General features: G+C 37.8%; 1 pseudogene and 1 gene segment (V, D, J or C); one reads left to right on the forward strand and one right to left on the reverse strand.

Annotated features, from left to right (window-relative positions):
* The window catches only part of LOC122116639, a 1,030,500-nt pseudogene that overhangs the window by 546,442 nt on the left and 459,721 nt on the right, over positions 1 to 24,337 (forward strand).
* LOC122116646 lies at positions 8,799 to 10,027 on the reverse strand. The segment is given in 2 exon segments: positions 8,799 to 9,551; positions 9,939 to 10,027. Coding segments are annotated over 2 exon segments (399 nt in total).

The following is a 24,337-nucleotide window of genomic DNA, read 5'->3' on the forward strand; positions in this document are numbered from 1 at the left end:
TGAGTACTCAGAATCCTCCTCCTGGCCTGCAGCTTTCTTGTGCTGTTTACATCCACATCTCACACTCCTGAGGATAAATCCAGTCCATGAGTTCATGGATTCATGTTTAATGACTTTGCTTCACTAATACATACATTCCCACACTGAAACTCTGACTTTGAAGTGTATCTACCTCAACATATTATTACCACTACAAATAGTCATTTCTCTCAATTCAGTGCTGGGGACCCCAAATGCTTCTGGTACCTAATTCATCTTCCATCATTGGTTAGAAAGTAAGCTAGGGCCTAAGTTATGAAGATGTGTTACTTAGCTTTTCCTTGTTGTGGCTAAGACCTCAGTAAAAGCAAAATAAAGGGCAGAGTATTTGATTGCAACTCTTAGATCATAAATTCCAGTTTACCATGTGAGCAGAGTTTAGTGAAGCTTACAACATGGCACCCAAGAAACAGAGGATATGTTCTACTTGGTGGCTACATCTTTTTTGATTAAAACTCAGTCCTTTGAAAGGGGCTGTGTATATTAGTGTGGGTCTTATCTCTTAGTCAATTGTCCCTAAAGAATCTCTCATAGCCAGGTCCAGAAGTATATTTTTTCATCTCCAAGCAATCCAACCTAGAGAACCATCATAAAAGATCATCAGAATTTTTCTGTTTCCTTGAACCTTTCAAAGAAAATATGATTATAGAAAGAAGATTATTGAGGGCTGGGAAGGTGGCTCAGTGGTAGAGTGCTTGCCTTGCATGCATGAGGCCCTGGGTTCTATTCCTCAGCACCACATAAGCAAAAAGAAAAAAGCCAGAAGTGGCACTGTGGCTCAAGTGGTAGAGTGCTAGCCTTGAGCTGAAGAGCTGAGGGACAGCACCCAGGCCCAGAGTTCAGGCTCCATGACTGGACCAAAAAAAAAAAAAAGAAAGAAAGAAGATTATTGAGCCATATATACTTGTTTCCTCAAAAGTCTACATGCTGTGTGTTCTTACATGTCTTTCTTTAAGACAGTCTCTGCAAATGATATACTATGTTTCATTGGAATTGTGATAATCTCTCTCTCTCTGTATTTTAGCTACATGTTTCTGCAGCTACATTTGGACATTTATATGTCCATATGTACACATCTATATACACATACAGATGCATCCATTTGTACACATCTGTATACATATTTAGATGTGTATCTATGCACAGAATTAATATATAAATTAAGGCACATGTTTTATAGTTGACCCATATAAACATATACCAATTATGTATAAGTATGCTTATTTGTTAACTGTGAATTAATCATATTTGTTAAATCTGTACTACCTATTAAAATATAATTTTTATTTCTCTACTTATACATTGCTATATATTATTGTGTAATACATCATATATTACTCTAATATGGATAAAGTGCATGCTAACTATTCCTTACATGTTTCCATAAGTGAATTACAATATATTATATATTTTCTTATATTTTGCATTTTTTAATTTTTCCTTTTCCCCATTGTTTTTTAAATATCCATATCATTTTTAGGAATGAAATGAGGAGTTTTGACAGGTCAAGACAAGTTCAGAGCTGAGCCTTTATCTCAGACTTAGAAAGGAAGGTCCTCCTTAGGAAGCAGTATGCAAATAGCCAGGTTGGGGCAACAGTGTGAGAAGAGTCAAGGGGAGGTAAGGCTCGTTCTTCTGAGAAAAGTAGCAGCAGATGTGTTCTAAACTTGGTGACAACCAATAAAATCCATGATGCCTGCAACATGGAATGAAGGACTCCATTTATAATATCTGGAACTGAGGGAAAAACAGGGTGCACTTCACCCCACTACCCTAAAACAGCATCAGAGGCCCAATGATATGCAGCTTTATGTCCAGGAGAGACTCTAGGAAAGAAATGGACATTGTACCTGGGTATTCATTCCTCCTTCATCTAGTCTAGAGAAAGACACAGTGTCAAGCATTAGCAGCACTGATTCTCAAAATAGTTGACCAATAAAAGCACAGAGTTGAGCTAGATGAAGAGGCATACCATAGTTACCAAGTTATCTCTTAGGGATGCTAGCACCTCTATTTGCCAGGATCTTCATATTAAGATGTAGGGTATAGAATTGACAAGGATAACAAAATTTTCTCTTATAAGTAGTAAGTACCCTAATGGTCATTTAACATAATGGGAGAAATTATTGCACTTGAAAGTGTGAATTCAATGTAACAGTTTTTATCTTGTCATTCTTCTACAATGTATTTGTACAGCAAATTGATCAAAGGACTTCTTAAAGTTTCCTCTGGAGATTAATGGAAGGGTGAAAGGATCAAAATATAATGTACTTATAAATTGACATACTGAGGTGAGACCACTTTGTGTAACTACTTGAAATGGTATATATATATATATATATATATATATATATATATATATATATATATATATATATATGATGTTGATTATCTTATATTAACATAAAATCTCTGAATGTCTCCAGTCCCAATCTAATTTAACCAGTCTCTATTTATTTTTCTCAGAGATTTTAGTCTCTACTTCACCTGAAGGAAGGAAGAGCACATGCAGGATGTTTGTACTGCTGCCCCAATGGGTGAACCTGGCCAACGGAAGAGGTGACTTGTGGGAAGTGATTATATTATTGGATTGGAGATTATACCACTGCTCACCAAAGGGTTAAAGATACTCTCATGCAGTGAGGCAGTTCTCATAATAGTCACCTGCTATCAAAGGAAGACAACCATAAGCTTGGCCAGCTCAAATTACAACTGGTTCTCTCTTTATTAACACAACATATTGTACCACATGTAAGAGAGTCTTCAGAGTAAAGAGAGATGAAGATACAGCATCAGGGACATTCTGCATCTAAAATTATGAGTTAAACAAACTCTTTTTTATTCAGAGTTTATGTCAGCTACTTTGTTAAAGGACTGACACAGGTGTGTCATGTTTGTGTGCACACATGTGTGTGTGTGAAAGAGAGAGAAATTTGGTTTAAATAGAAGTGCTCTTAATAGGCTAATTGAGGAGTACAAAGCATCTATCTACCAATGACACTTTTCTTCTTCTAAATACAACTTCCTAATCCATACAGAGATTACTTGTTAACTTACTGAAGGGAAGATTAACACTCAGTAGATGTGAAGTTGTTTTGTAATATTGTATTTGTAACATGCTCTCAGGGATGCTTTTGATGATCCTGAATTCTGAACACATTCTGAGTAGGAAAGAAAATAATACTACATACATGTTTAGTTGTGTTTGCTTCCTTTTGTCAAGAAATATTTCTATTTGAGAATGGCCCCTTACATATTTCATCTCATTTTCCATGAACGGAGACTCTTGCTATGGTTACAAGTTGCTAATAGGAAGAGTCATGTGTGTACCTGGTCTTGGGCAATGCCCTCCTAGATATATTCTGAGAGTTGGGCTGTGACTTCACTGGGTCATCACCTGTGGGCTCCCATCACCACAGTCTCTTCAGGAAATAAATTTCCCAGCACTGCTCTCCCTCTCTGCTTTCCTGTTTATATTCTGAATGAGATGAGACCTCTTCTAATCACATGTAAGATTGGAATGTGGAAGGGACTCAATCCTATCGATCCACAATATGCAAGGAACTTGGACAGAGGTGAGAGTGTGGACAAGTGAGAACTCCATAGACATCTCTTATCTTTATTCTATTTTTAATATCTATCAATAGCTGTATAAAATGATGTCCACTAAACCTACAGGATTATAAATACAATTCATCTTTACCTATCAACCTTTCATCATTCTGAACCATCCCTCCCAATCCAGCTCCTCCCTTACATTTCCATGTGTAAGAGTGCATGTTAATTACTAAATGTGAACTTATGACTCTCAGAATGTCTGTATGATAAATGGAAGTCACTTCTGATTACTCTGAAAAATATACATATAATATGGGTCACTATGTAGCTGTATCTAGTACATGACTCCACAAGTGTCTTAAATGTATTGCATTTGTTCTCGTATATTTATTTCCATTCTTTAGTTTGGATTTATGTGAACTAGGCCAGAAGCCAAGGGTGCTTTGAATATCTGCCCTCTGAATAACACTTCTAAGATCAAGCAACTGAAGAAAAATATGTTCAAACCTTCCAAAACATGATACAAAGTTTTAGTTAATTTTTTCTTGATATTTTCTGAAGTTATTTAAAAACATATTTTTCCACTTTTCTTTCAAAAGTTGAGACCATGGCAATGTAAAACAATAATATGATACTCAGTATCAAAATAAATTATTTTTCTGAGAACCAGATTAAAATGTTGCATGTTTTAACATGAGAGTTGATATCAGTATTTAAAAAAATACATTTGCTGAAAAAAAATTCCCTGACAGGGAATTGAAATGTTTAAGGTACTGAACTCACTTGTTTATTACATTATTTTTTATTACATTATTATTACATCATATTGTACTTCAAATAAAATTATTCCACGGCAATCTAAAATTGATTTCAAATAAATTTTAACGATGATATTTCTTCAGACAATTGTTTTTAAAATGTTTTTCACAAGGTATTTTTCCTTGCCTTTAAAAACCCTGACATATCTAGAATGGCTTCATTATTGACTGACTGCAGAATTTTAGGACAGACTGGAACATACATGAGTAAAGAGCAGTATTCTTTGTAAGTCACAGAAGAGGCAGTGTCAGGTGTGTGCTGCTTGGGATGAGCAGGAGGACAGACAGTTAAGGTATGCAATTGACTCCAGAACCTATCTCCCAATGGTTCCAGTGACCTTAAAAAGGGGGCTGTATGTGAGATGTTCTGTCAGCAGTTGGAAGCACCAGGATAAGCATCTGGGGCAGCCCAGGCTCTCACTTTTGCTTCCCTGGGAGGTTTTTGTTCTGACTGGTGTCACAGGGGTAGGTAAATAATTACCCTGCTGACAGTAGAAAGTGGCAAAATCTTCAGGCTGCAGGCTGCTCATGCTGAGAGTGAACTCTGTGCCAGATCCATTCCATTGAACCTCCATGGGACCCCAGATTGCCAAGTAGGTGCAAAATAGATCAGGAGCTTTGGAGCTTTCCTTGCTCTCTGCTGGTAAGAATGTAAATAATTGCTAATGACCTGACTGGCTTTGAAAGTGATGTTGACTCTCTCTCCCAGAGATGCAGGCAGGAATGGCGACTGGGTCAACTGGACATCACAATGGGCACATGACATTGGAAACATTAAAAAGACTAGTCATTTAATTAATTATATTATCCAAGTACTTCCAGGAAGACTTAAGCTGCTCTGTTAATATGAGATGAGCAATTCCCAGCATTGTTCTTTCTTACCTGGGAGCCAGAACAGCAGGACCTCTGGGTTCTGAACAGGGGCCTTCATGTGCAAGCTCTTTGGTCACTGGAACCTTCTCCTGCATAGGGTCTGAGCAGCCTCTGAAGAAGTTCTCAGGGCAGTGGGCTGTGCTCAGGGCACATGAAAATCAGCAGGGTTGGAAAGATTTAAAAGACTTGGCTATATATGTAGCTTGGTGATCTTCATGAATTTCTGAGCTAGCAGTCTCCAAATCTCTCAGGTAAAATTCCTGTCTCCTATCCAAAGCCCCAAAACACCCCCTTCAAAGATAAGATATTCCCTAAACCAAGAACTCACATCTACTTCAGTCTCTCCTGCTTCATAAAACTTCATGTTCTTATGCTATCGTCTCTTCCAGTTCAGAACAACATTTTTTAGTAACTGTTCTAGAACTTGTGGTCCCAGCAGATTCAGATTTGATGAAAGGAAACACAGTAAAGGGTGAGCAAGGCAATGAAGCCACAAGGAATGGAGAAGACATCCTTAGCATGGGAAGCAAGGAAAAACTACCACAGACAGTGAAGGCAGAGCGCAGTGAGGAAGGCTCCCACATCAGGACCAGCATGTGGGGACACTGTCCACCCTAGTGCAAGATGTCACATCTGGGGAGCCACTAGCAGGACATTTACATCACAGTGAATCGACTTCTCATCATTGTGAGTCCAAGCAGCTGCTGCAGGCACACAAAATAACACTGCTCCTCATAGTCAGAAGCTCACACACAGGGAAAGTCCCTGCCAAAGTCAGAGTTCTCTTCATCATCCTTCACTAAATGAACTGCATGTGGATCTGGATTTGAGAGATTCACGAACTTCGACCCCAGTTATGATGTATCTGAGGCCTGAAATATGATACTTCTGAAGCCAAAGGAAGTTATGATGAAACTGTAAAACTCATGCCTTTCTATTTACCTGCATTTAATTAGAGGAGCTTTGAAGGTGGACCTGTCTTTTGATAAACATCCACTCCTGGTGCACACAACGTCCTGACACCTTGGTTTGAGACCAAGACATTTTAGGAATGGCTATGTTTCAGGAGGAAAGAAGAGTGAATATGAGAGTGGAGATCAACCACTTCACAATTTTTGTAATAAGGGTGGGGGGATGTGGGGATAGATGGGAAGGGATGGGAAGGAGAAGCAAAGGAGGAGGCTACAATGCTTGATAAGAAATGTACTCATTATCTTGCCCATGTTATTGTAACCCCTCTGTACAGTATTTTCACAATAAAAAAAATTAAATTTAAAAAAATTATTTGTTTAATAATACTGTTATGCCCTGGGTTCAGGTAGAAATCATAAACATAAAGATCTCTTGTGTAGACGATACTAAAGCTACAAGCACATGTTTTTAATACAGCCATATTTACCATACCTAAGGTACAGAACCAACCCGGATGCCCCTCACGAGATGAATGGATCAAGAAAAAGTGGTATATATACAAAATGGAATTTTATGCCTCCACCAGAAAGAATGTTATTGCCCCATTTGTTAGTAAATGGAAAGACTTAGAAAAATATATATTAAGTGAAGTAAGCCAGGCCCAAAGAAACATAATTCCCATGGGTTCCCTTATTTGCAATAACTAGTATATATCTGAGACAAGCAGAAAAGGTCAGTGAAATGAACCCCACGACAGGGACACAGGTGTTTTTTTTCTTCCTTGCACTGGTTTCTAAAGTATTTAACATGTACCACGTAATTTTCTTGTAGTTTGTATGACCCTCCCCATGGTATAACCCCTGTTTTGACTGTATTTGATGTTAGTATAATTTGGGGAGCTAAAGGGTAAAAACAAATTGTTCAAATTGGGATACAGGTTAACCCATGAGATGTACATGACGCCATGTCAAAAAATGAACTTTATAATTTAGGCGTGGGGTGAGGGAGGAGAGAGGGAAATGTAGTTGTGGAGATGGAAGGGCAGGGATGGTAGGGGAAAAACAAAGGAGGTAGCAACAATGCTTGATAAGAAATGTACTCATTACCTTGCTTATATGATTGTAAACCCTCTGTACAGTATTTTCACAATAAAAAAGCTTATTTTAAAAAAGATCTGTTGTGTGCATAGAGTAAGAAGCTGATCTGCACACAGGGATCTCAGGGTCACTGTGTCACTGATGTCTCACAGGCTAGCTGCCATGCAAACCAGGGCAAAGTGTTTTGTGTTTATTCTTTTCCTAAGATGCCTTCAAAGCTCTGTTTAAAAGTAGGATTCTTATTTAAGATGTAAGGTGTAACATTGACAGATAGTGACATCTTGTGAAATACACCTATAAGCTATTTGAGATGAAAACACTGTTTCTACCACAGACACTGCCTATGTGTAATCCTAATCACTCAGGGAGACTCAGGAAGGAATATGGAGAGTTTCAGGTCAATCAGGACACATATGGATAAGCCCTGTCTCACCTGACATCGCCTTGCTTCATGGAGTGGTGTTGGCAGGAGCAGAGAGGGCGCATTGGCAGAAATAGCATTTGTTCAATAGTATTCTGCCCCTGGCACTAAAACCAACTCTCTGTGTGGTTTGTGGTTCTTTTAGATATTCAAATGCTTCCCTAGTAAAGCTCATGATATACTCAGTGGATAATTTTATAAATGTTTTCTTTCTGTTTGGGACTCAGTAAGTATAGAACTTCTCCCAGCACAGCTGTGGCTATGAGGCTATTTCATGTTTTACCACCAGGGGAAGTAGAGATATTTTCGATTTATCAGTGACAGAGGGATTAGGAGAACTTAAATGTAATAGAGAAATTGGTAAGGATGGTCCTTTCCTAAGATGATACCTGTGCTGAGGGAAATAGCAGGGGTCTGCTTTGGATGTCTGAGTGGTCTGTGCATATTCTGAGAGAAAATCCAATACATACTCAAGTCTCAGGGGAAGCCTTTGCTCATTGTGGGGCTTGTTTGCCAGTTAATGGTAGATTTTTGGAAGGGAAGGACATATTGTTCTTACCTCTACGAGTCAGGTGAGAAAAGGCCTCCATAAGAGGAGGACCAGAAGAAACACACATGGAACATAGCATTATGCAGTGTCACACTTCAATTTGTAGCTTTGTTAAATAAAAATAAGCCTGTGCCAAGGAGACCTCTGTTTTCACTGTATTTGATGTTGGTATGATTTGTGGAGGGGAAGGAAAAAACAAACTGTTTAAATAGGGATATGGGTGGACCAATTGCAACAATGAGATGTACAAGACATTATGTTGAAAAATAAAGTTTACAACAGTTGTGGGGATGGGGAGAGGGGAGGGTAGGGATAGTAAGGGGAAACAAAGTAGGAGGCAACAATACTTGTTAAGAAATGTACTCATTACCTTGCTCATGTAATTGTAACCCCTATGTATGGTATTTTCACAAATAAAACATGATAATAATGGGACTTTCAGAATCATGAGTTGATTAAGCAAAAAGCTTTTAATATCTGAGACATATAATTAATTTTTTTGAATGTAACCAACATATTCTATTTATTTGGTGATATTCAGTAACATTCCTATTTCAAAAATCCATCTCACATTTAAGCCTAGCTTTGTGACTCATTCTTCAATTCCTAGCTACTACTGCTTCTTGAGTCATTCTGCATGGGATTTGACTCTGTAATTCTATCCAATCTATAGAAATGGCATGCTTCTGGTAGATGATTTTGTCTTTGTCTTTCACATTTGGTAATAATTGATAAATTGACTTTTGCAGTAACATTATACATTCTGGTTCTGGGAGTCCCTGGAAGCTGAAGTAATCCAAGATCCCACTTGGACAAGCTCTCTGGTATGACATCTTCTGTCAAGTCCTCCAAACTCAGATTACTGCTTCAGTTCAGAGAATTTGCTATGCTGCTCTCCAGACAAGCTTTGAAATAGGACAGCTGGGCCAAGCCCTACAGAGATGTTTTTGTTAAGGACTGTATCACTGTGGGAGGAGTATCTATACCTTGCATGCAGTAATAAACCCCAATATCCTCAGCCTCCACCCTGCTGATTTGCAGTGTGAAATCTGTGCCTGACCCACTGCCACTGAATCTGTCTGGGACCCCAGATCCTCGGTTGGTAGCCCAATAGATCAATCGCTGTGGAGACTGGCCAGGCTTCTGAAGGAACCAATACAGAAGATTATTTCCATTGCTATATATGAGGCTCTGACTTGACCTGCAGGAGAGGAAGACCGTCTCTCCCAGGGTGACAGCCAGGGAGAGTGGAGTCTGAGTCATTATAATATCGCCATTGGACCCTGAAATTAATATAAATGAAAAGTACAAGGTTATATGTGGTAAATAATTTTTTCTGTGGTTATATATTAATTCCCAATCCTTTTCATGGTTTCCCTTCTATCCTAAAACTATTCAATATTTCAAAACATATACAAATATCAAAATAATAAATGAGGTTCTAGATCTCATGTATACTACCCACTGCACAGTTGTCATAGTTGTCACCAAAGCTCAGGAACTGGTTCCATCTAGAATCTTCTTCCCTCTCATATAATTAACTTCACTTGCCTCATTCTAGAAGACAAGTTCTGTGCATCTAACCCATGAACAGAATACAAACAAGAAGCAGTGGCCCTGAGGGCTCACCCTCAACCCCCTTTTCCATCCTCATTTCCCTCTGCCCTTACCAGTCATCCAGAGCATTAGGAGACCCAGAACCCAAGAACAGAGCCTCATTTTAGCTGAGAATCCAGGAGATTTGATCAGTGAAGTCAAGGTCAAGATGAGCCTTTATGTCAAACTAGGGCTGGAAAGTTCTCCTTGGGGAGCACTATGCAAATCAGCAGGTGGGTGCAGCAATGTGAGAAGAACAAAGAAGAGGGCAAGGGCATCTCTCTGGTGAAGAAAGTGACTTAAATTTCTTCTGTGTTTGGAGGAAAGACCCACAAATACCAGGCTGGCTTCAGCAGTGGGTAGAAGGACCCCTCTCTCCTGATGCCTGCATCTGCAGGGAAGATGTGGTGTACTTGACCCTGCAACTTGAAACACTAGAGGCCCAATTCAATTGAAATGTGTGTCCAGGGGAGTCTTGGTGAAGGGTTAGTTTGATTGGCCCTCTTCTAGTTATTCTAGAGAAAGATACTGTGCACAGACTTCATTTGCCATTGTTTCTCAGGACTTCTATCCAATACTACAGTGGTCTGATCTAGGTAAGGAAATCAAATACCTACTCGAGTTAATCTGACATCACTGAAACAAAGTTAACTTTTGATGAGCAAGTTATCAACAACTGTTAGAGATGGTCTTCATAAGACAAACTCTGGTGGCTTATGTCTGTAATCCTAGCTACTCTTGAGGCTGAGTTCTGAGGACATGGTTCAAAGCCAGTCCAGGCTGAAATCTCCCCTTGTGACTCTTATCTCCAATTAATCATTCAGAAATTGGAAGTGGTGCTGTGGCTGAAAGTGGCAGAGTGTTTTCCTTGGGCAAAAGAGCTCAGGATCAGCGCCCAGGTCCTGAGTTCAATCCCTACAAGTGATAAAAAAAAAAATAAGGTTCTTCATATGGGGCCTAATAAATTAAGTTCCTTATGATCACTTATATCATAACAAAATAACCCAGAGGAAAAAATTCTCCTTAATTAATAATATTTCTAAATGAAAGTGAAAAAAGGCAGAGAAAACTAAATTTTACACAGTCATTTTCATAATAAATATGGGATTACACTCCTTCAGCATAACTCTTCAGACTAACAGCAGCATTCTTAATATTTCTCTCTCTTCTATGAGACAGAATGAACAAGAATGCCAGTTACCTTCAGTTACTTAGTCAGACTATGGCAACATCTATTTTTTAATCTTTCTACAGAGTCTGCTCCTGGAAAAGTTATTAACTCTGTATGAGACCCTCTTTGTCCTGCCTGCATTCCATGTGGGCAGCCACAGCCAGGACTCCACACCTCATAGCAGGAGCCAGCAAGAGCTGTGTTCATGTCTCAGTATAACAAACACTCAAGATTAAGTCTTCTCTTAAGGTTCATCAGAATCTACTAAGTAACTGAATGCTGGTTCAGAGCTGTACAGAGGAATTCATATTCCACTTACCCCATCTAGAGCCTGAAGAACATGCATATTTGTTGCTATTGGCCACTGTTTGTGACATTTTCTTATGGGTTACACAAAAAGTTTCTTCTATTAAAATTTATTATAGGAATTTTTATTGTGATTAAGTAATTACATAAATTTCACAAATTTCACAGGATTGTTATAGTCACGAAGTAAGTGATACTTTCCTCACAAACCCATTCTAACCTTCGTGGGGGCAAATTATCTTTATTGTGGCCTTTAAAGTTTGTTAATTCTATGGGCTTTGACAATACAGTTATTTCTTCCACATGTGGTGATATGTACATTTCTTTCCTTTTGCTTAGTGTCAGCTATTCCCTCTTTCCTGCTCATTCCCTCCATTGCTTCCATTGAGTTGCTTAGTTTGTTATGATCAATGTCCCGTGCAGCTGATAGGTCCTACTGTTGTATGTTGTCCCCAGTTTGCCTCTGTCTCTCTGTCCTCCTCCTGGTTTCCCTCTGATGTGCACATATATACCATATATGTGGTATATATTATTTTTAATAACTTTATTATTGGGAAAATACCATACATTTCTTATCAAGCATTGTTGCCTCCTCCTTTGTTTTCCCTTCCCATTCTTTCCCATCTCTCCCCTCCTTTCCCTGTCCTCCCTACCCCCAAAAACCCAGCACCAAAGTTGTAAACTTCATTTTTCGACATAATGTTTTGTACATCTCATTATTGCAATGTGTCCAACTATATCCCTATTTAAACAATTTATTTTTTCCTCTCTTTTTTTTTTTATTGTGAAAATACTGTACAGAGGGATTACAATTACATGGGCAAGATAATGAGTACATTTCTTATCAAGCATTGTAGCCTCCTCCTTTGTTTCCCTTCTCATCCCTTCCCATCCCTTCCCATTCTCCCTCCTCCCGTCCCACCACCCTATCCTCCTGCCTCCGCCCCCCCAAACTTGTAAAGTTTGTTTTCTACATAACAACTTGTACTTCTCATTGTTGAAATGGGTCCACTTGTATCCTTATTTAAATGATTTGTTTTTTTCCTTTCCCTCCCCAAATTATACCAACATCAAATACAGTGAAACCACGGGTTATACCGTGGGGGAGGGACATACAAAGCAACAAAGAAATCATCATATAAATATGTTATTTGTAAATTATTTCTTTTATTCTTTTGGTGCTTGCTTATGCAAAAAGAATGAGCAAAGTCTTTGAGATACCATTACTGGAAGAAAGTTCCAAACTTAAATGCCAGTTATAAGGAAGGGGAGATAACTAACACAGGTAAATTCCCAATAGGTTGTAACTTCAATCCTGTATATGACTTACAAATGATACAGCTCAAAAGAAATACTGAAATCTTATGCTTTGATTCCCCCCCCCCAACTAAGAATGTGCAACCATAAGAAGACTCATATATGACTAAATTTTTGTGCATTGTTATACTTTGTGTGTGTTTGTCTTTGGACTTTGACTCAGGGTCTGAAATTTGGCCCTGAGCTTTAGTACTCAAGGTCAGCACTGAGTCACATCTCCATTTCTGCCCTTTTGTTGGTTAACTGTAGGAAAGAGTCTCTTGCACTTTCCTTTCCTGGGCTGCCTTGAACTGGGATCAGCGGATCTCAGCCTTCTGTGTAGGTAGATTTTCAGGCATGAGCTACCTGCACTGGCCACTTGTAGATACATAAGCCTTGTAGAACACCGGGATTTGAATTAATTCCTCTCAAAACAGGACAAAGTATAGCTTCAGGAACCATAGTCCCATGATACACAACTGGGCATGGAAGGGTTTCATTCTCAGGATTGGAACATTGTGAAGTTGCTGATCAGTCCTGCTGGCCATTTGCCCTCAACTGCATACCAGGTGATGGTCTGCTCTTCTCAGGTGTGTGTAGTTGTAGAAGCTCAGTAGTGGTCATTGCTCTTGGCAAGTTGGATACAGAGAAGCACCAGAAAATAAAGATAATAAGTTTAAATGTTGCCATGGATTAGAGAAAAGCGATTGTTAAAAGTCTCTCAAGTGACTATGGATAGAAAAAAATTACCTCAGCCCAATAAAAGATATGTGGCAAAACTATTGTCACCATCATACTACATGGGGAAAACTGAAATTATAAATTTATTTCCTCAAATAAAGAATAGTTCCTATTTTTACATACATAGATTTCTCTTTGCTTTGTGAATCCAAAGAAATGGCACAACCCTGACTCCGCAGAGTATGTAGATATGTCATTTACAAGTCAGGAGAGGCATTATAAAGTCTGTGCTGAGGGCCATGTAGAGAAAAGTATGTTAGGATAAATAAGTTCTTCTCAGTGCCTTACAGAAGAAAAAAAATATGTGTACATTTACAAACAATACCAGTAATGCATCCAATTTAGTTGATGTTTTTCTGATTCTTATCCAAAAACTAAGCAGGCTTAAACCTTCAACTGCTAGGCAACATTCTTGATTTCAATCTCACTGAGAATGGAACCTGAGTCCTGTTTCCTCACCATGCTTGCACCAGCAGGAGGAAGAGAAGCAAGTCCGCAACTACATGTCCAAACTACATGCCAATTCCTAAGGCTGATCCTGCTCAGGGAGAGCTGGTTTGGTGACTTAGTTTCCCTGCCATGGAGAACACAGATATCTTGCATTTGTAGACAAATTTATGGAATAGTTTTAAAGTCAAAGTTCTGGAAGCCAGGAAGTCTAGAGTGTCATCTGTTTTAGACTCTCTTCCTGACTGTTCACTTTCTTGTAATGATCTCACAAGGACTTTGATGTCTGTGACAGAGACAGAGACAGAGCCATTCAGTGCCACATCTCTTCAAGACACTAGCACTACAGGACTTGCTACAGTCTCAGGGACCTCACATCACCTCAGTCACTTGTTACAGACTTCTCCAAGGACACATATCTCAGGGGACATGAATCAATCCTTGAAAGATGTCCTTTGCTGATAAATGAGGCAAGAAATAGAGGCATAGCCACGCTTCAAGTCTCTAAATTCCAAAAACAGAAGACTTTCCCCCAAAATTCAGCATGCTGACTGCTCCTTCTGAGTGTCTCTGGTCCTAGTCAAATACCCAAGCCTGGAGACTCTTTGTTGATTATAAAACACTAACTCTGTGGTTTCCATAGTTTACTAAGCTAGATAGGCCTTTTCATATATATTGTGGGATTTCGCTACCATCTAGTGGTATTCTTCTAACATTACATGTTTTAAAAACAGGATTCTATTTTTTTTTTATTTTTTGTTAAATAAGTTTTTATTTTACTTCATTGCAAAGATGCTATCCAAAGGGTTACACTTACATGAGTAAGGTAATGAGTACATTTCTTGTCAAGCATTGTTACTCCCTCTTTGTTGTTCTCCCACTATTCCTTCCTTTCCCTACCTGGTTCACCTCCCCCTCAAAGGAGTAAAGTTAATTTCCAATATAGACTCTTGTGGGTATCATCATTGCAATGTGTCATCCTGTGTCCTTGTTTCAGCATTTTGTTATTCCCTTTCCCCTCCCCAAATTAGAAAAATGTATATACAAGATTCTATACAAGGGCTGGGAAAGTGGCTCAATGATAGAGCGCTTGCCTTGCATGAATGAGGCCCTGGGTTCAATTCCTCAGCACCACATAAACAAAAAGAAAAAAGCTGGAAGTGGAGCTGTGGCTCAAGTGGTAGAGCACTAGCCTTGAGCTGAAGAGCTGAGGGACAGCACCCAAGCCCAGAGTTCAGGCCCCACGACCGGACCCCTCCCCCCCCCCAAAAAAAAGGAAAAAAAAGAGAAAGTTCCCATTTAATAATTTTGACAAATTTTTACCCTTCTGCTATTTTGAAGAGGACAGAATTATTTTAGGGTCACAAGCAGGGAATTCCCCTATGACCTGTCTCTTCTACAGGCATGGAACCGCTATTTGCAATCTGCTGATCATACTGGAAGCAAATATTTGCTTGTTAGGACTATCAGATTTTTGGCCGATGTACTGAGGATGTTTTTCCAGAAAACATAAATCCACACATAGAAATTAGATAGTCACAGCTGTTTGAATTGGCATTAGTAATAATATTTTTATTCTTGTTCTTGATGTGAAATATCTCTATATAAAACAGAACGAAAAACACAGTTTGTAACACAATAAACATGAGTATATCACCTAGAATCTGGATATGGTTAGTAAACTCTAGGGGATTTTCTCATAGCTTTCAGACTTTTCATAAACATAAATAATAGAAACCAAATGAGATGGTTTATACCTATAATTCTAGCTACTCTGAAAATGGACCTGTGGATAGTGGGAGTTCAAGGTTAAGCTGGAAAACATACAAGAGACCTCCATTCCAATCAATAAAACCTGGGTGTGCCTATGTGTGGCTTGTCATCCTACCTGTGTTGGACATCCAAGTAGGAAGTTCACTATCCAGGTACCCTAGGAATAAACAAATGCAAGACTCTATCTCAAAAACAACCATGTGGCATGATTCAAGGGGTAAGGTGCCTGCCTGGCAAATGCAAGGCTCTGAATTCAAACCCAAGTACCTACCAAAAAATTAAAAGTAAATAATATGAAATAATTCTCTAGATAACTACTCAGCGTAATTATCTTATGTATTCTTCAAATAATCTTGTAGTGAAGACAGAGAATTGAATAAGCCAGATCAATATAATACTCCAAAATCATAGAGTGGCCCAGAGGTCAGCTTTAAGATCATTCAATGTCTGGATCATACTGTTCTTAGATCCACAATCTTATGGGGGGGGAAACGAAAGTATAAGTACAATGCATATATTTACACCCTTCATCCAGTTTCACTTGTTGAAATCCTATCTCAAATGTAATGTTATAGAAGTGGGCCTTTGTGTGTATGTGGATGGTAATTAAGTCATGGAGGCAAGCCTTCATGAATGGGATTTAAATAAACAAAACCAAATAGATTTCACTCCTGATCTTGAATACAGAGCATTACTCAGAAAAAAAAATACTGACTATGCTGGCATTGCAATCTTGGCCCTCCAGGATCCAGAATGTAGAAATAATTTTAGTGTTTATAACCAATATAGTGTATGGTAATTTGTCATCATTGGTCAAAAGGATAAACAGTAAGCCAGCTGAAAAGCACTGTTTTGTTTTCTCTATATTTTATTTTTCCATCTTTCCAGAGTCCCTGTGATATTGAAAAATGTTAAGGCTCCATAGGGAAAAGTTTTAAAACTGCCTTCTTGTCCAACTCTGACTTCAAAAATTTTGGAATGTAAGGAATGACATCAAGTATCCAAGAGACCTAAGACAGGACAGTTGATCCTTGTCTGCTTTGCTCTTCAGCACCTGGTGCAAATTTACACTATATAAACAAGTCAAATAAGGTAGTTATAATACATTTTAAGACGCATAAAGTACAAAATGTCATGTCAAAGCCAGCATTACAATGTCGGTGGGGGGGGTATGATTGGGTGGGAGGGAGGGGGGAGGCTGGGAAGGGAGGTGAAGGGTAAACAAAGGAGGAGGCTGCAATGCTTGGTAAGAAATGTATGCATTATCCTGCCCATGTAATTGTAACCCTTCTGTACAGTATGTTCTCAAATAAAATAAAATAAAATTAAAAAAAAAAAAAAGCATAGCCAGAAAACACTTTATTAACACTCTCTCACTATAGTCTCATTGGCTCCCAAGTACAAAATAGGAAACTAAGTCTTAAAGAGAGATAGGTAATTTACCCAAGTATGCAAAATTGGTATATTTGTACATTTAAATGCAGACTAAACTATATCCATACTTAGGCTGACATACCATGTGCATTTATTTTTTTGCAGAAATAAAAGGCTCATGAACTTTTTTTTAATGTTCTAACTCATATGCGCTACCATGATATCTCAATCCTGGCTGCCCCCAATCATATCAGCTGAAGTTGATACATCTGTACCCACTCAAATACAAATGGCTGAGACTTGGGCAACTGTACTTTTAAGTTTCCCATGCAGGAATAATATGCAATTAACAGTATGAAATCCTGGGCTAGAGAATAAAACTTCTATGATGGTGCTAGGTCCACTTCACAAATCTTTCTTTGTCTATTTCTTCCTTCCTTTTTAGTGCTGGGGATTGAACCCAGGGCCTTGTGCATATTAAGCAACTGCAACAACACTAAGCTACATGGCCATTTCCATCTCTCCAATTTGATTTACTGCTACCCTATTCCTGATACTTTGCATTCCTTGGTCATACTATTTGGAGACTACTAAACTTCATAAACTTTTTTCTCCCTTCCCATGTATCAAGACACTGTGCAAGAAGGATTTTCCTGACCTCCCAAGGCAGAGTTCATGGCTCATCATCAGGTTTTATTTTACCATGCATATCACTCTATTATTACATTTATAATACCAACTCACTTAAATAATTGTTCTCTTCTTCAGACTATTGGTAGACTATTGTTCAATCCTATTTTTATATAACCAGGAATAGAATTTTTCTTGTCTTGTTTTCCTCTTTTTGACTTGATAAAATTTTCCTGATTTTGTAGAACTGTTTATTCTCCACGAATATTGTTTCAGGACATTTCTGCATAATGTCTATAATAAAATTAAGAGATTTCCAGCTAAAGAAGACAACTCAGCATTCTAGAGGTTAATGACTGTACTCTGGGTTTCTGTGCGCTGGGCACAGCATTTGGCATCTCGGTTTTATATCAATGGACAATCTATATAGAAAGTTGCTTTCTTTTTGGTTTCCTATTTTGAGCCATATGAAGTATTTAAGGTGTATAGCAAGTTCATTGTGGAAATATGAGCTGGTAAACTTTTTAAAAAATATTATTTATTGTAAAGATACTGTATAGAGTTGTTACAGGTACATGTGTAAGGTAATGAGTATATTTCCTATTGAGCATTGTTACCCCCTTCCTTTGTTTTCCCACTACATTCCCTTCCCTCCCTACTTCCCCAACTCCTCCTTCCCCCTACTCCCAAAGTTGTGAAGTTCGTTTTCATCTTAGTGTCTTGTACATTCCATTGTTACAGTGGGTCAGCTGGAATCCTTGTTTCAGCAATTTTATTTCCCTGCCCCTCCCCAAATTAGAAAAAATGTATGTACAAGATGCAGGACACTGGAACCAGGGTTATATGAGCTGGTAATCTTTAGCCTTCATATCTTAAAACAAAAATACGCAATGCATAATAAAACTTGTTCATGAGGGTACTCTCAACCTCCTGATTGATGCTCTGATTCTTCCATTAAAGTATAATCTTGTTAGAATCAAGTTTTGATCCAGGCTAAAATGCAAATACCCATGGAAATGAATACATTAAGTTTGTATTAGTTAATTATGCCTTCCTATTAATGAAATAACTTCAAAAAGGTTTTTACAAAAACTGGGTGATAGCAAGAGGGATTTTAGAAAAAGGCATTATTGTGGGTAAAGTGTATAAAATTGTACAAAACTGGAACTGCATGCTGGGAAAAGAATAATTTCACAGGGAGGAGTAACTTACTTTTTTAGATGAGCCAAGATAAGATGGATTATTATGTAAGAAGAAACTTTGTATTTGTTTCTTTCTAAAAACTAGCAGATACTTATCTATTTATAAAAAATAAATACTAGAATGAAAAATTCAAAACAACTTTGATGATGCATTTAATATTTTGGAGACAACAACGATTTTCAGTATAGACACAGTTCAATAAACTATGGTATTTATAAGCACTGGACTCCCATGTAATCATTATAAGTGATGTTCTTAGAACAGTGCAATTTCTTAGGATGTTATTAGATAGGAAATATATGCATGATATAATGCAATGAAAAGTCAAGTTATAAAGCACACTCACACCTATAGTCCTACCTACTCATAAGGGTGAGATTTGAGGATCATGGTTCAAAGCCAGCCCCCACAGGACAATCTATTTAACCTTCAAAATGCGAGAAGTGGAGCTATGGCTAGCCATGAGAAAAAAAAAAAACCTGAGAACAATGCTCAGGCCCTGAATTCAAGCTCCAATTTTGGCAATAAACAAATGAATAATCAAACAAATATATGACCCCAAAGTTGTAGGAAAATATGTATATGCATATATGCATGGCAGAAAGGTCTACCCCTGGTGTTAAAACTCTAAAACAGTTCTAACAGAAAATCTGTGATAATGGAAATATTCTATATATGTACTGTCTAACAGACTAACCACTGGCTACATGCGGCTACTGAATCTCAAATATGAATAGTGTCTGAGAAATTAATTCTTCCAATTTTAGTTAAGTTAAATGAAATTCTAAATAATGAGATTCATCTACTCACTGTGAGCTGGACAACTCAGTTTCCAAATAAGGAAGCTGAAGTTCTCCAAAAATAGTGATAAAATATAATCCAAGCCGGGCGCAGGTAGCTAACACCTGTAATCTTAGTTAATCAGGAGGCTGAGATCTGAGCATCATGGTTCAAAGCCACCCCAGGCTGGAAAATCAGTGAGAATCTTATTTCCAATAAACCACTAGAAAACTATAAGTAGCACTGTGACTCAAGCGGTAGAGTGCTTGCCTTGAGCTGAAGAGTGCAGTGACAGTGCCCAAGACCAGAGTTCAAGCCCCACGATCAACCATAAACATATATATATATATATATATGTATATGTTCATACACTATATATATATATATATATATATAAATAATCCAAGTGAAGAAGGGTCCATTGGATACTAACTGCATGTCTGTGAATTATCTGAGTTTTTCTGTCTTATAGAATTCAGTCATCACTCACCTAGATTGACAGCTGGGAGGAAAGGGGTGGGGATAAACACAAGCTACTTGGGATACTGAGAACTGCTCCTTGAAGGTGAAGGTTGTGCATGAATCTTTTCTATGTTTAGTAGACAGCAAAGTGTCTAGAATGCTGTAGGTAGAAAAATGTATTTCAAAGTGTAAAACAGGTGCTCTGTTTATCAAAATTCATCAGACAGAGGAATTCTATAAATATACAAGCAATATATAGAAAATTTGCTACATTGTATTCCATGATACGCTCTGGAATAAACTTTGGTTTTCTGTACTCTGTAAATATTCACACACTAAAAAACAGAAATGTAATCCTTTATTACTGTTAAAATACATAGAATACCTTCATATAATATATTTATGGTCCTATTTTTTCCTTAATTTCTTCCATGCCTGCATTAAAAAATGGCTCTAAAAGTGTCTAGATGTGTAAAATATGAACTCCATCTATTTCTTTTGTTGAATTTGTACTCTAGATTGGATTGAAGTCCCTATTTCATCTTAAGGCTTAGGGCTAGGAAAAGAATAATCTCAACAAATTGTCATGCCTCATTTTTAAGGAGAGCTATGTATTTATTAGGAGAAATATGTATTGGTCTAGGTAGCTAGGAACTTTCAAGAAACAAAAGACAAAGAACAATTCCACAGCAGTCTCAAGTATTAGCATATCTCCAAGTGAACACTAGCTGCTCTTTATTCTATAGTATATTTACAAAGATATTTTTACAAGCTATTTCTAAGCTATTGTCATCCTCCAGAGTAAAGTTCAGGCATGCCTATTGCTCATTATATAGATCGCAGTTGCTCAAACTCAGAATCTATTGTTTGTATAGGTTTTACCTGGCTATCTTTACCTCACTCACTAGCACTGAGGGCTGGGAGATTTACTTCAAATATATAAATAGACACACACACACATCACTAACTTTCACTATTGCTGTAAAAATTAAGTCCCTTTTGTCTCTGACCCAAGAGTATCACAAATCATCTAGCATCCATGAAAATGTTATTAACTTGCATGTAGGTTAAATTTCTAGCTTCATACAATTCTAAATACTCATATGAAGAAAAATATATACCTAGAGTTTTGGTGTGCTTCTACTTTACGAAGCTCTCAATTTTCATCTTGTTTTTTTTAATACATTTTTAATTGTAAAAATACTGTACAGAGGAGTTACAGTTACACGAGCAAGGTAATGAGTACATATCCTATCAAGCATTGGAAGGCAGCTCAGTGGTAGAGTGCTTGCCTTGCATGCATGAGGCCCTGGGTTCGATCCCTCAGTGACACATACCCAGAATAGGCCAGAAGTGGCGCTGTAGCTCAAATCGTAGAGCACTAGCCTTGAGCTGAAGAGCTGAGGAACAGCGCCCAGGCCCAGAGTTCAGGCCCTATGACTGGCAATTTAAAAAAAAAAAAAATCTATATGACTTATTTGCCCTATTTTAGACATTGGAAGTCACATATTTCCATCAGAACTAACTAAATGTAATGGCTGCAACTTTCTACAGGGTTTTTAGGACCTAATAAGTTGTAAATATGCCCCAAGGCTTTTTACTAAAAGCTGAGGGAAAGAGATCCAAAAATGGAAGCCAATAGGCAACCAGAGCATTATTATATAGCTTTAGTTCACTGTTACAAAAACAGGAGTACAAATCAATATGATGGTTCATAGTTACAGGACCAGAAGACATACTGGAAACTGACATCAGAGAAGGGTCAGTCACTGTAGGAAAACACAAAACAGGATGTACCAAAGAATGCAATCATCAGTGTCCAAAGAAGCAACACAGAATGGGATAAAGTCATTGCAAGCATATATTTGATGAGTGGTTCACATCAAGAATATACAAAGAACATCATCCTAACAACAACAAACAACCTGATTTTACAATGTGCAAAGAACTCAGATGTTTCTCCAGAGAAGACAATTAAAGTGTTAGCAAGCACATGAAGAAGGTGTTTAACATCACTAATCACCAGGAAAGTGTAAGCAAAACAATGAAGAATATGACCACTTCAAGATGAATTAGGATAACTACAAAAAACAAAGTAACAATACTGACAAAAGTGTGGTAAAATTGGAACCTTTCTATGGGAAACAGTATGGCATCTTTTCAACTAATTAAAAACAGGATTATTCATGCCCATAATCCTAACCATTCAAGACAGGAAGCTGAAATCCAAGGATCTAGGTTCAAAGCTAGCCTGGGTAGAAAACAGGAAGTGGACCTGTGGTTTAAAGTAGTTGAACACTAGCCTTGTGGAAAAGTTCAGAGACAGTGATGTGGCCCTGAGTTCAAGCCCATGACAAAAAAGAAAGAAAGAAAGAAAAGAGAATTGTCCTATGATACAATGACTCCAATTCTGGGCTTATACTCTAAAGATCAAAAAGCAAGATCTTGAAGAAATCTTTGAACACTCACATTCATTTTATACAATACTAAAACATGGAGGCAATACAAATGGTCATCAACAAATGAATAGATAAACTGACTGTGGTTTATACATACAGTGGTATATTACTTCAACTTTAAAAAGAAGTATGTTGTGACAGATGCTATATTATGGATGAATCTTAGGGACACTGCTAAATGAAATAAGCTGTAAATCCAAATTTGCAAATTCTTACCTAAAAGACCATCAGAGACCTTCACCAATGTAAAAGCAAAGGAGTCTTTATTGCAAGCTGGAGCTTGGTCCTCTGCATACCAGGTAACTGGTGATGCTAAGAGGCCCCAGCCCAGGGTTATAGTACTTTTTATACACTTTTTTAGGGAAAGCAGGGACTTTGTACACATCATAACATCTTACAACAAATTATTACACATGGCAGGAAAATCATAATACAATTCTATAGTATGATGGGCACATCACAAAGCAGAAACAGGTTGTTGGTTATATCAGAGGGCTGAAGTACTTTAAACTGGTTTGCTTGCACCGCAGTGAGTCTCAAGGAGATTCCAGCTAAACTGCAGGGTTCCTTTCTTAAACAAACACCACCTGTGGCCTGACTGCAGGGGGGGGGAGGGTTGGTTCACATGCCTTCCAGCACCTGCCTGCCTGAGATTTTCTCAAGGATTGTTTATGCTCCTAGTGCCCAAGAATTGCTTCTTCTGTTCATTCCCAGGCCGGGCTCATGGTCGAGCTACATAACTCATACTTCAGAAGATGACAGCTAGCTCAAGATGGAGTCACTCAGGCCTCAGGCTCCTCAAAGCCAGTCATAAAAATATCAAATATTGCATAATTCTACTTATCTCAGTTAATAGAACAGTCAAATTGATAGAGACAGGAAGCAAAATCATTCTTGATGGAGACCTTGAAACAGAGGAGAGTGGAAAATTATTTTAATGAATATAGAATTTTAATCTTGGAGGATGAAAAGAGTGTGGACATTGAACTTGTACAATATTGTAAATATACTTACTACTACTATGCTGTATTCTTAAAATAATTAGAAAACCTGGGAGAGGAGAAGAAGGAGAATGATGAAGGGGTAGATATAATGAGAGTACATTGTATTCCTATGTGGATATATCAAAATTAAATCCACTTATATAACTAGGTAATGCTAATACAAAGTGTAAAACAGATGATAAATTTTGAGTTGTTTGCATTTGACCACAATTACTGAAAAAAAGAAAAAAAAACAACCACAGGTTGGGAAAACAATTTAAATTGCCAGCAAGCAATAAACCTGGGTTCAAAACTATATCTCACTTAAGCTTGTGAAGCTGTTTTTTAATGTAATGAGAGAAGGCTCAGGGATATCACCCCTTCTGTACAAAATACATTGTCAATTTGCTGTAATTTGGATGCTATCATACACATTTTAAAAATATAATAACATATGTAGCATCTGAGATATGTTTCCTCTTTTTCTTAAGCTTAAAAGTACTTTCTAGTTGTACACAAAATGCAGGATCTATTCTGCTTACAAAACAGTAAAACATTACATGTGAGGTCGATAGCCCTTGATATACATAGCAAAACATCTCACTTGCCTACTCTAATATCCACTCTTCCTTTCTGAATCAATAGACACACCTGTCCTTTTAACCAAACTCCAGGCTAAGTAAAATAGTGATAACATTTCCCAATAGTGATAATATTTAGATAACAGTACAGAGAAAAATGTTACCTACTAGCTTCTAGAATATTGTCTTAAAGGACAGTCTGCACATGTTCTGTATTTCTTTATTTCCTTCTTTCTGTTCCTTCACCTCACTTCCTGGAACTTGGAA

The sequence above is a fragment of the Dipodomys spectabilis genome, unplaced genomic scaffold (assembly GCF_019054845.1).
Source record: "Dipodomys spectabilis isolate Male_0828 unplaced genomic scaffold, ASM1905484v1 ptg000137l, whole genome shotgun sequence".
Lineage (NCBI taxonomy): Eukaryota > Metazoa > Chordata > Mammalia > Rodentia > Heteromyidae > Dipodomys > Dipodomys spectabilis.